The sequence below is a fragment of the Hypanus sabinus genome, chromosome 5 (genome assembly GCF_030144855.1).
Source record: "Hypanus sabinus isolate sHypSab1 chromosome 5, sHypSab1.hap1, whole genome shotgun sequence".
NCBI lineage: Eukaryota > Metazoa > Chordata > Chondrichthyes > Myliobatiformes > Dasyatidae > Hypanus > Hypanus sabinus.
The window spans coordinates 33,498,004-33,510,957 of NC_082710.1; the positions used below are offsets into that span (position 1 = coordinate 33,498,004).

At 39.3% G+C, this 12,954-nt stretch overlaps 1 protein-coding gene across 1 annotated transcript in view; it reads right to left on the reverse strand.

The window, feature by feature from the left end:
• Positions 1-12,954, reverse strand: part of LOC132394042 (E3 ubiquitin-protein ligase MARCHF3-like) — a 90,150-nt gene that overhangs the window by 19,130 nt on the left and 58,066 nt on the right. The window contains exon 2 of the mRNA XM_059969693.1: positions 2,689-2,928. Within this exon, the coding sequence (XP_059825676.1) occupies positions 2,689-2,876 (188 nt within the window). The 5' untranslated portion in view covers positions 2,877-2,928. The remainder of the gene's footprint in view (positions 1-2,688; positions 2,929-12,954) is intronic.

The window sequence follows — 12,954 nt, forward strand, 5'->3', positions numbered from 1 at the left end:
GAATTTGGGTATTCTTGGTTTAGCACAGTATTGTGGGCTGAATGGCCTGGTGCTGTGCTATTCTGTTCTATGAAGGTAAGCTACCCAATAATATAAAAGAGGATACCAAAAGTTTTCTCAGATAATAATAAAGAGTAAAAAAAAAGCTGAGAGTGGATATCAGGCTGCTGGAAAATGAAGTTGGGGAGGTAGTAATGGGGGACAAAGAAATAGAAGGTGAACTTAAGTATCTTGCATCAGTCTTCCTATAATCATATAACAATTACAGCAAATAAACGGGCCATCTCGGCCCTTCTAGTCTGTGCCGAACGCTTACTCTCACCTAATCCCACCTACCTGCACTCAGCCCATAACTCTCCATTCCTTTCCTGTCCATATACCTATCCAATTTTTTTTAATGGAAAAAGCCTATCCACATCAATTCTATTCCCCTAATAATTTTAAATACCTCTATCAAGTCCCCCCCTCAACCTTCTACGCTCCAAAGTCACTATGTGGAAAGTCATTGTGGAAGTCACTAGCCAAAGACAATTGCAATATCACTCCATTCTTTAAGGAGGGAGGAGAGCAGAAGGAAGGAAATTATAGGCCAGTTAGCTTGACTTCAGTGGTTTGGGGATGTTGCAGTCCATTATTAAGGATGATGTTTTGTGGTACTTGAAGGGACATGATAAAACAGGCCTAAGTCAGCATAGTTCCCTTAATGGGAAATCTTGCCTGATAAATCTGCTGGAATTCTTTGGGGAAATAACATAGACAAATGAGAGTCAGTTAATGTTGCTTACATAGTTTTTTTAAAAGGCCTTTGACAAGGTGCCACACATGAGGCTGCTTAGCAAAGTAAGAGCCCATGGATACTGGCATGGTTAGAAGATTGGCTAACTGGCAGGAGGCAAAGACTGGGAATAAAGAGGGCTTTTCTAGTTAGGGACTACAGTTTTACTGTAGGGGCTGGTATTGAGACCGCTCCTTTTCACAATCATTATACTGTATGTCAATAATCTGGAATTTGATGGCTTTGTGGCCAAGCTTGTTGCTGGAATGAAGATAAGTGGTGGGACAGGTAGTGTTGAGGAAGCAGGGAGTCTGCAGAAAGACTTGGGACTGATTGGGAGAATGAGCAAAAAAAAAAGTGGCAGATGGAATATAGTGTAGGGAAATGAATGGTCATGCACATTGGTAGAAGGAATTAAGGTGTAGACTATTTCTAAACAGGGAGAAAATTCAAAAATCCGAAGTGCAAAGTGACTTGGGAGTCCTTGTGCAAGATTCCCCCTAAAGGTTAACTTGCAGGTTGCGTCAGTGGTAAGGAAGGCAAATGCAATGTTAGCATTTATTTCAAGAGGACTAGAGTATAAATGCAAGGATGCAATGCTGAGGCTTTATAAAGCATCCCTCAGACGGCACTTGGCGTACTGAGAGCCACTTTGGGCCTTTTACCCATGAAAAGATGTGCTGGCATTGGAAAGGGTCCAGAGGAGGTTCACAAAAATGATTCTGGGAATGAAAGGGAAATGAGGAGTGTTTGATAGCCCTGGGCCTGTACTCACTGGAATTTAGGATGGTGGGGGTGGGGGGAACTTCATTGAAACCTATTGAATATTGAAAGGCTCAGATAGAGCGGGTGTGGAGAGGTAGTTTGCTATAGTGGGTGGATCCAGGATCAAAGGGCACAGTGTCAGAATAGATGGCAGTAGAGTTAGAACAGAAATGATGAGGAATTTCCTTAGCCAGCTGATGGTGAATCTCATAGCTACAGATGGCTGTGTGGGCCAAGTCAATGAGTACGTTTAAAGTGGAGGTTGATAAAATCTTGGTTATTTAGGACATCAAAGGTTATGGGGAAAAGGCAGGAAAATGGGACCGAGTCTGAACCCTTTTTTTGTGCAAAGCCTTAGAGATTGTGGAGCCATGAACTTCATCTCCAGTTGCAGCCGCTGACTTCTGCAGCTCACTGAGAGTGACTGATGGCATCACAGTTGTCTAACAAGTGCCATTCTTCTCTGGCAACTAAGTTTAGAGTGGCAGCTTGACCAGTGTGGTTGTGGTTTCATGATGAGCATCCAGCTCTGAGGTATGTTCAGTGCTTTTGAGATGGTCATATACTCTTCCCCAGACTTGTGCTTCTCTGCTATAATTTCCCTGACTTGTCGAGTGCTCTTTTGTCTTCATTTTGCTTTGGTCTGCTGAAAATCTACCGTATTGTTGGACCTTACACAAATTCATTGAAAACAGGTGATCCTCTAATTTTCTGCATCAATAAATTGGATGTGTCGGTAAGATAATACTGTATGTTACACCTGAAGAAAGTTCACAAAGTAATTACAAAGGGGATGAATACTTCTGCAGACTCACAATTTTGGTTTATAATTTTTCAGTTAATATTGACAGGCTTTGGAATGTTTCTTTTGATTTGCCATATTGCACGATGTTTTGCAGATTTGCTCAAAAAGTTCTACTTAGATAATTTATTTAAATTTAGAACGTGGGTCAGTAAAATATGAAAATAGTTGTGAGGGCTGGATTCTTTTTCAAGGCACTATATTAATTACACCACAAGTCAATGGCATAGTCTGTCTAATCCGATAACACAGATAAGGAATACACACTGGAATAAACTATTCTATGTCAAAATGCATTTTTACTTCCTTTTAGCAATGCTGAAAATAATTGAAAACATCTTTGTACCCGTGCGTATTTAGCGTTTTGACCACAGTTGTTGACAGCAGCTGCCTGTCTTTCGCAGAAACCTGCATCACGAACTGTGGCTGCCCATTCACTGCAGCAGCAGAGTCATCCACCGTTTTCACCAAAGGAACTAAGCCAGTGCAGTCTGGAAGGACATCAGGCAGATGAGTATGATGGTTGGTTGTCATGGTAACAGGTAATTAATCCCTCAGATAGTGTGAAAAACATTCATATTTCCATCTGGAAAAAAGGGGGGAAATATATTTTAATTATTAAGCTCTAGGACATACTGTTTCATGGAGATGAAATCTTAAATTAAGAACTAAATTCTGAAACTACTCAACAAGAAATGCAGCATCTGCCAACAGAGATAAAGAGATAATATATCCAGTTGAAACACAGATAATGTTCAGGTTTCATCTGTCATTCTATTGCAAAAGTATAGAATTTTTGCGACCACACCTGAGATATTGTGCACAGTTTCAGACTCCTTATCTAAGATGGGATGTACCGTACTTGAAGGGAATGCAATGAAGATCCTCTGGAATGGTTCCATGGTTGGTGGATTTGTCATGCAAGGGAGATACAGTAAACTAGAAATGTGTTTTTTTTAAACAGCTTAGATGAATCTCATGGAAGCTTACTAAATTCTTAAATGATTGGCAGACAAGATCCAGGGAGGATGTTTCCCTGACTAAAGAGTTTAGTGAACTCCTAACTGAGCGAAGGGAGAAAAAATTCATTCAGGAATGGTTGAATCTTTAGAATTCCCCACACCAGGATTCCTCAAGTTTGTCATAGCCAGAGGGGTAGTGTGGATCGCTCCCACTGGCCTCTGAAACCAAATTCAGCTCCACAAGTGGCTTAGCAACTAAGCCTGAAAGAACCATTTCTATTGACACAGAAGGGGTACAAGTGGGAAACTGGCACCTTAAGCCCAGTTGCTTCCGGCAGATGGGGCTCATCAGCTGTGGTTGGCAACTCATCTAGGAGAAGGAAAACTCTGATCTCAAATCCCTGCTGCCTTGCCTACTCATGGGGTAGGCTTCGGAAGTAAACCCTGAGCTGGAGTCCCTAAGGCAGTCCTCCATTGAGTTCAACACTGACTGACAACTCCTGTGATGCCACTGGTACCAAACTGTTTTGGTTTATGCCATTCCTTTGAACTCATCAGCTGGGAGGAGAGGGGAAGCTTGCTACATCGGCAGCATCTTGCTCTCCGTATTGTACTGCCTTGGCTGGCTTGCATATGGATGTAGGCCTCTAGGAAGCGACATCCATGGTTGATCCTGACCAGTGGAGGCCCTCCCCTTACCGAATGGACATAGAAGCTCAGTTGTTATACTCATTCAAAGTAGAGATACATAGACTTATGAACATTTATGGAAACCAAGGGTTATGTGGAAGCTGGTGATAAATGATGCTGAAGTGAAGATTTAGCCATAACCTTGATCCCACAGTCCAAAAAGACACCAGTTGGTAGGTTAATTGGTTATTGTAAGTTGTCCCATGGTTAAATGAAGATCAAGTTGAGGGATTGCTGGACAGCATGACTCAAAGGCCGGAAGGGCCTACTCCACGCTTAATCTCAATAGATAAATAAAAGCACTGCAAATTTAAATAGCTGAATGGCCTGCTGTTCCTCAAAACCATAACAAATCTAACTTGCAGAAAAAAGTGGGAGGAACGAAGAGAAGATATTTATTGCTTAAGTAAGGGTAGTATGCCTGCGTTACACGGGAGATCAGGAGCAACTGATCTTGAGGATTTAGTTTCAGGGTACTTGGAGGCACTTGATAAAATAAGCCCTCAAGGGAAAATCTTTCCTGACAAATCTGCTGGAATCCTTTGAGGAAATAACCAACAGGAGAAACAAAGAGTCAGTGGATATTGTTTATATGGATTTTCAAAGGCCTTTGACAAGGTGCCTCACATGTACCTGTTTAACAGGAGCCCATGGTATTACAGGGAAGATAGTAGCATGGATAAAGCAGTGGCTGATCGGCAGGAGTGGGAATAAAGGGGCCCTTTACTGGTTGTGCGCTGGTGACTATTGGAGTTCCACAGGGGTATATGTTGGGACTGGTTCTTTTTATATTACATGTCAATGACTTGGATGACAGAATTGATGACTTTATTGCAAAGCTTCCGGACAATATGAAGATAGGTGGAGGGGCAGGTAGTTTTGAGGAAGTAGGGAGGTTCTAGAAGGTTAGGCAGGTTAGGAGAATGGGCAAAGAAGTGGCCGATTGGAGTACAGTGTCAGGATGTTTATGGTGATGCACTTTAGTAGGAGAACTGAAAGGGCAGACTATTTTCTAAATGGAAAGAAAATACACAATTCAAAATTCTGCACTAAACATCAAGCAAAGCACCCATCCTAACTGGACCTATTGATTGCTCTGTACAGTCTCATTTGCTACCACCCACCCCTTTCATATCTTAACCATTTACCTACAAGCCATTTAGCCCAGTCTCTTGCATGATGTTGGGATGCAAGAAGAAACTGTACAAAACCCAAACAGTCACAGGGAGTCCATGCAAACTCCATAAAGACAGCATTGGAGAAAAGGATTGAAGCTAGCCCTCTGGAGCTGTGGGAAAACAGCTCAACTAGCTGTGGTACTGGCCCACCTCAAAAAGCTGTGAAGATGGAGTTGTTGAATATTTCAAGATAAATATAGACAAATAAATGAATACCAAGGGGTAGGGCAAGACACTGTATTCTTATACATATGTTGTGGAGAAATTACTTTAGTCAGAGGGTGGTAAATCTGTGGAATTTATTGCCACAAATGGCTTTCGAGGCCAAGTTATTGGGTGCATTTAAGGCAGCGAGATAGGTTCTGGATTAACCAGGGCATCAAAGGGTATGGAGAGAAAGCAGGGGAATGGAGATGACTGGAGGATTTGTATCAGCCCATGATTAAATGGCGGAACAGACTCAATGGGCCGAAAGGTATACTTCTGCTCCTATATCTTATGGTCTTAAGTTGTAACAGACAATATTCTGAGGGGGAATGACAGGAAGAACCTCCAGTGAGGGTACGTGAAATATGATTGTCATAATGTTATGTTTTGTAACTCCAAAACATAAAATCTAATTAAAAGAAAATCAAGAAAGCTGGGAGGTAACATGTGTACATTAAGTTTTTTTACTTCAAGTGAGACGTGCACGTCTAATGTGGTGGCATGATGTTTGCCACTTAGGCACTTTTACATATAACTGGCAATGCATTATGTAAACAACAGAATGCTTCATCAACATATTTACAAAACTACTCAAATATTACTAAAATATGAAATACACAACACTTTTTCCTGCTTAACTATAAACTCCAACTCAATATAAACTGCATCTTAACTACTATACACATAGTATACTATATAATACAATGACCAAAGAGACATTTGCAGCATATTAAAGTTTAAGCTGTCCCATTCAGGCCTAAAAATTTAATTGCTGTGGGGAATCTTGGGATAACTTTCCTGACCAGGGGAATCACTCTGCTTGGCAGGTGAGAGTTGGGGCTGTGAAACAATCTCAGGCTACATCCACACTACACCAAATAAATCCGTAACCGAAGCTTTTTCTCTTCGTTTTTACCCTCCGTCCACACTAAAACGGTGTTTTTGTCCCCCGAAACCAGAGCTTTTCAGAAACACTTCCCAGGGTGGGTATTTCTGAAAACTGCTTGGGCAGATCAGTGTGGAAGGGGTAACTGGAGACGTCTGAAAATGCTGTCAGATGGCAGCACGCCATTTCATTGTTTTCTTGAATGCAACCTAACAATTTCAGAACAGATGGCAACGGGACTGAAGCCAAAAAAGTTAGAAATGTCCTCACCAAATATTTTGACCCATAACTTACTGAATAAATAAGTATACTCACTTTGCCCTGTTTTCTGTCCTTGCTCATATGAAGGTGGTTTACCTATTTATGCAAGTACTTCTCTGACAATAGTTGTGTAACAGCCTAATGTAACACTGTATGGAAATACAAGATAACACTGATGCAGACATGTTTATACATTTAACAAAGTGCTTTATTAGTGCAACAAGAGTTAGTCAGTTTTTCAACGTTCGTCGTCAGCCAAGTCAATCTGTCCATGAACATCCTGTTGGTTGCCTCCGTACGCTCCAGTATTTGTTTTTTTTACTTTTAAGTTCTCTTGCGTGAGAGCCAACAGCTGTCCGTTGTTTTAAGTTTTTCTAGTCTGTAACTACACAAACGCGCACTTTTACGGCTAGAATTGACACCAAATATGTCGCTTGTTTTCGGTAGATGTGGCCTGCGCATGCCCAGTAGGAGGAGATTAGCCAAAATCTCCGTTTCAAGGTGGATAGAGATATTTTCAAAAACGCATAGTGTGGATGCCTATCGTTTTTACGCATAACCGGCGTTTTCAAAATTATCTGCTCTAGTGTGGAGGTAGCCTCAGGTTCTGGGGCCTCCTCTCTGGTAGCTATAGGAGTTGACTCTGGGACTACAAGAAGTGGTTCTGACAGTCTGGTGTCTGGAGGCGCTGACATCCCAAAAAATGCATAGCAAGCTTCATCGGATGACGTGGATCCTAATGTGTGACTACAGTGTCTGACATCAACATTTCCTTTACCTTTTTGAAAGCAACCTTACACTGTTTTGTCCATTGTCATTTCTTCCTGATCTGTAATAATGAGTTCAAGGGGTGGAGCATGGTAACCAGGTTTGGCAGGACTGTTATAATAATTGACAATCCTAAAAAGGACCATAGAATACGTACACAATGCTGGAAGAACTCAGCAGGAATTTCAGGAATCAGGAATTGATGAAGGGTCTTGGCCCGAAACGTTGGCTACTCTTTTCTCACGGATACTGCCTGACCTGCTGAGTTCTTCCAGCATTGTGTACGTATTCTTTGATTCACAGCATCTGCAGTTGTATTTTTGTGTGCTAAAAAGGACCATAGCTGTGACATGTCCTTTAGCCTTGGGCATCTACCACTCCTTGAATTTTCTCTCAGCACACTTATGTAACACCCTTGTCATCTCGATTACATGATCACAGTAAGCGACACTTCATTTATAGAATTCACACATTGCATTGTGCTTTCAGCCTATAATCTTCAAATTATTTTGACACTGTCTTGAGATTTTGGAAATGCTCCTCGACATTCTTACCAGTAACAATCTCCAGGTAACACTGAGTTCCTGGACAGTCTTGCAGCACCTAGTCGATAGCTTTCTGACACGAGTGCAGGTGCTGATGCTACTCCAAAAATACACCCATTATAGTGATAAAACCCTTTATGAGTGTTTAAGATGAGGAAAACTTTTGACTCTCCTTCCACGTCCATTTGTAGATAGGTCTCAGCTATGTCCACTTTGCTGAAGTGTTGCCCTCCAGAAATGTTTGCAAATATAAACTACTCTGGGTGGACAGTGTTGATCTACTTTCAGTACTGGATTGATGGTGACCTTAAAATCATTACAAATCTTGATGGACCCATTCTTCTCGGCTACTAGGACCACTGGCATTGTCCAGAGGCTCCACTCAAGCTTGGAAAGATTTCTTTCAGCCTCCAAGCTCCCAGGTGGTACAAGGAACTGGAAAGGCTTTGCAAAACTTGGGTGCAGCATTTTCATTTAACACTACTTACCCTTGATATGTTTGAGTATTCCAATGCCATCCTGAACACTGCTATGGTGTTATCTAGTACCTTTCATGATTTGTGTTCATTTGGCTTTATTGCTGGGGATGTGGCATACATGTAACAAATGTCATTCCCACAGGTGTTATGTTTTCCCCAGTACAAGTTCTTAGTTGGATATCTGCAGGCTTCAGTTTAGTATTATTGAAATGCCGTTCAAACTCATTTTGTGGAATAGCTGAAACAGCCAAGCCAGTGTCAAATTTCATTTTAGTTAATTTGCTGTTCATTTCTGGTGTAAGCCATATTGTTCTTTGTTGATAGTTTTACATTGTAAGACCCAAGGCTACTCACTGTGTCACTATCATAATCAGATTTGTCATCAACAGCATGTAGATTAGGGTTCTTTCTGAAACTGCATCTTGACTTTTTATCTATTTCTATTCTCTGGGCTGCCCATTTGTTTTTGTCTGTCTGACATGCTCTTTATGTGTCCTGTTTATTTCATTTTCTGCAAGCTTCACCTTTGAACCTGTATTGTTCTGGTGTATGTGAATCCCTAGCACAATGGTAACACAATCTATTTGCCCAGACTGGCCTCCGTCTAGATACTCCAAATTTGTTTCTGCTCACTTTCTTTCCTGACTGCAACTTAATTACATCTCTGTCAACGTTTCTATTGACACAGCTATTTCAACTGCTCTTTCAAATAAGATATGCTTCAGTTAGGAGTTGTTTTTGAATGCTTTCTTGCCAGATTCCTCAAACTAAATGATCTCTCAGTGCATTATTAAGCTGACAATGCTCAGACAGCATCCTCAATTCAGCCACGTTTGCTGAATTGAACCCCTCTTCCTTTTGATTCCACATATAAAACCCAAATCATTTGGCAGTCAACAATGGTTTTGATTCTAAATGTGCCTGTGTTACTTTGACGATATCAACAAAGTTTATTTCAGCTGTCAGGTGGCTTGGTTGGATTAATCAAACTCCTAAGCAAACTGCATACTTTTCCACACGATGCATTCAGCAAAACTGGCACTAGTTTCTCATTCTCTATTCCATTTACTTTAAAATACTGTTCAATCCATTCAATATACATATTCCAGTTATCTTTTGTGTAATCAAACATGTCAATCTTTCTGATGTACCTAGCCATTTCTGTTCTTTTTTTAAAATGATTATTATCATCTGGTACTTGCTGTGAATGTTTCTGTTTTCTGCCTTCCTTTAAAAAAATGCAAACATTACCTACTTCAACAGGTAGGTAGTTGCCTTGAGTTCATTTTAAAACTTCTTTGTCTCTACTGTTATGTTTTGTAACTCCAAAAGATAAAAATTAAAAGAAAAAAGAAGAGAGGCTGGGAGAAAAGTCGTACGTTAAGTTTTTATTTTAAGTAAGGCACTCATGTATCACGTGGTGTCATGATTGACGTATGCCATTTACAGATAACTGGCAATGGATTATGTAAACAAAGAATGCTTAAACAAACAATATATTTACAATATTACTCAAATATTAGTGGAATATTAAACAGACAATACACAGTTCTGAACAAGGGTTTGCTCATTTAAGATGAACATGAAGAGGAGCGTTTTCTCTAAGGGTCATGACCCCTTGGCAACCTCCACTCCAGAGAGATGTGAAGATGACTATATTTGAAGTGGAGATTTGATAGAGATTTGAACTATGGTACAATCTAAGGAGAGTGAGAAAGTGGTGTTGAGGCCCAGTGGCTCATGAATAATCTTACTGACGGCAGAGCAGTTCAAGATGACTGGGCTAGTCTTGCTTCAGTTAGTATTGTTGGCTTGAACATTGCAAAAGGTAATAACAAATTGACAGCACTCAGTAATTTAGTTGCAGTGGAATACTGAAAGTAGTTTTGGAGGTTTAACTTCAGAATGGATTATAAAGGCACAGAGCAGATACAGAAACCATTCAAGAAAATGATGTTTGCCAGAGGTAAATAGAAAGTCTAGTTAAACTAATTTTATTTAATTAGAGCAGAGAAAACTTAAGGAATTCTGACAGAGATGTTAGCAAATGATGTAAAGAAAAAAAGCAATTTATGGAATAAATATAAAATGTGCAGTGTGCAAATCTTTAAAAGTCAGAGAGTATATAATTTTAGAATACAAGCGGAATTCATAAATTTTAAGAGGAGAAAGGAATAAATCTTTTAAAGAAAATATATGGATATAGTGGACCTTCAAAGAACCTTACTGATATAACAGACTGAAAAGCCTCTTCCAGTGCCATTCAGTTCAGTGTATTTACTCAATGAACAACTGGAATAGGAAATATGAGCCATTAATTGAAAGGCATACTGGGGGGGGGGGGGTGGTATTATGATGTGGATTTTAAAGATTGGTCTTTGTCTTGCACCCAAACCTGGCACTTGGAAAAAATAATTCCTGGCTATGGGGCACATGAAATGTTACAAACTCCCAAAAATCCAATGAGTTTTACAGAAGTTCCATACTTGGCAAATTGAAAAGAGGGATAAAAGATAAGTCAATATTCCCTTTATTGAGTGATATATGCAAGTCATAGGCTACATAGGCTAGGTCTTGCTTAATATGAAATTGAGAACATAATTTAAATCTGGAGAAGGCAGAGCTCAGTTTACAGAAGTTTGGACAATGTGGTAGAAATGTGAATAAGTAAACTGAACAATTTTCATAACTTAAAATACGTAATTACATGTCAGATGAAATAATCAAATTTTGCTGTACAAAAATACAAAATACAACACTTTCATACTCCGTTTACTCTATCAGTTTCTTCAATCATATTACATGGAAACTACACAGAAATAGCCAATACCTACATTGAAAAAAATAATGTACTTTGTGCTATGTACAAATGTGGTGTTGGCACTTTGGGAAGTAATGAAGAATATTCTGCATTTTATCTACACCATTGAGGAAATATTCAAGGAAGATTTTTTTTTAAATAATGTGGGAAATATCTTGTTCTCATTTTTAAAAGGGTCACCAAATTTAACTTATTACTTAAACAATGCTGCAGCAAATCTGCTAAGAATTTCAGCTGTTTTCAACAAGAACTGTCTTAGAAAATCCTATATAATACCATGATTTTAAAAGAAAAACTTTGAATGACTTTATAGGCAATTTAAACCTAGAAAATACAATAGAAGTTCGATGCAGTTGATTTATACTGTCACTGTCCTCCACAGAAAACACTCAGAGTAACAAAATGCTCTTAAGCATCGAGGTAGCATATTGTGGAGAAATTAGAATTACAATAGGCCACCACAGAAAGACTCAGACCAGTAATAGAAGTCAATTTGATTAATAAAGTTACCTCCTAGTTGCATGATTTCATTACAATAGCCAGAACACTCAACCCTAATTCCATAAGATTTTCTCACTCCCATTAAGATCTATATATGATAATTTAGTAACTGCCAAATCTCTGTCCTAATAAAATGACCTTTCAAGTTAATGGCTTCCTTATTGATCAAAGTACTCCCAATTTTATTAACTAAAAGATAATTGTGAAGCCTGATAATTGTATTAAACTTTGATGGTACATAGCATCAAGTTATCTTCTTTTACACCACGAACAATTTAGAGATGCGTTACCAAATAATTCAACCACTAAGTACATACACTCATTCTTAAGTATTGTATGTTAATAATCTCAGCATTTGATTTCACTGATGGGTAAATAAAGCCAGAATTGACATGTTTTTTTACTCCAGCATGTAGTGAAAGTAGAATTGAAATGTAGAATTAAAATGATTTTTATTGTACAATATATACCACCCTAGGACAGCAATACTTTAGTCTGGCCAGCTCCAGACCTTCTAATGTGGCCATCAATTGCCCGTAGTTGACACCTATTTCTCCCAGAGCTTCCAAGTTGTAGTTGAAATTGATTACAGCAATGAAAAAGGAAAGGCAAAAAATACAACTGGCAACACTTCACTTGAAAAGAACTTACCAAAAATGATGATTCCCAAGGAGGAGTACGTTTAAACTGCACATCTAGAAAGAGCTTGAAATTGAACTCACTCCTTTGCACCCAAATCTCATTATCCTTCCTGGCTCCATTCTCACAAGATTTTCACATGCAGATTTTTAATAAAATCATAACCCTTCAACTTATACTCAGTGGCCTCTTTATTAGGTACAGGAGTGGAAACCGGTGTAGTCCCTGCAGCTGTAGCCCATCCACATCGAGGCTTGACTTGCTCTGCATTCTGCACATCACAGTTGTAGCACGTGGCTATTTGGATATCAGCTTGAATCAGTCTGGACATTCATCTCTAACCCCTCTCATTTTCAGCCACAGACTAAATTCTTGTATTTGCCACTTACTGGGACTTCTTTTTGGTTTTTGAACCATTTCCTGTAAAGTCTAGAATAGGGGTTCCCAATTTTTTTTTAAAGAAATGGATCAATAACATAAAGTAATGTGTCTGTAGACTCCATGATGGGAACCCCTGCTGGAAGCTGTTGTGCATGAAAATCAGCAGTTTCTGAGATCCACATTCAAAGTCACTTAGATCACATTTCTTCCCCATTCTGATGTTTGGTCTTAACAACAACTGAACCACTTGACCATGTCAAGCTGATTTTTTAAAAAAGTTGATACCTTACAGAC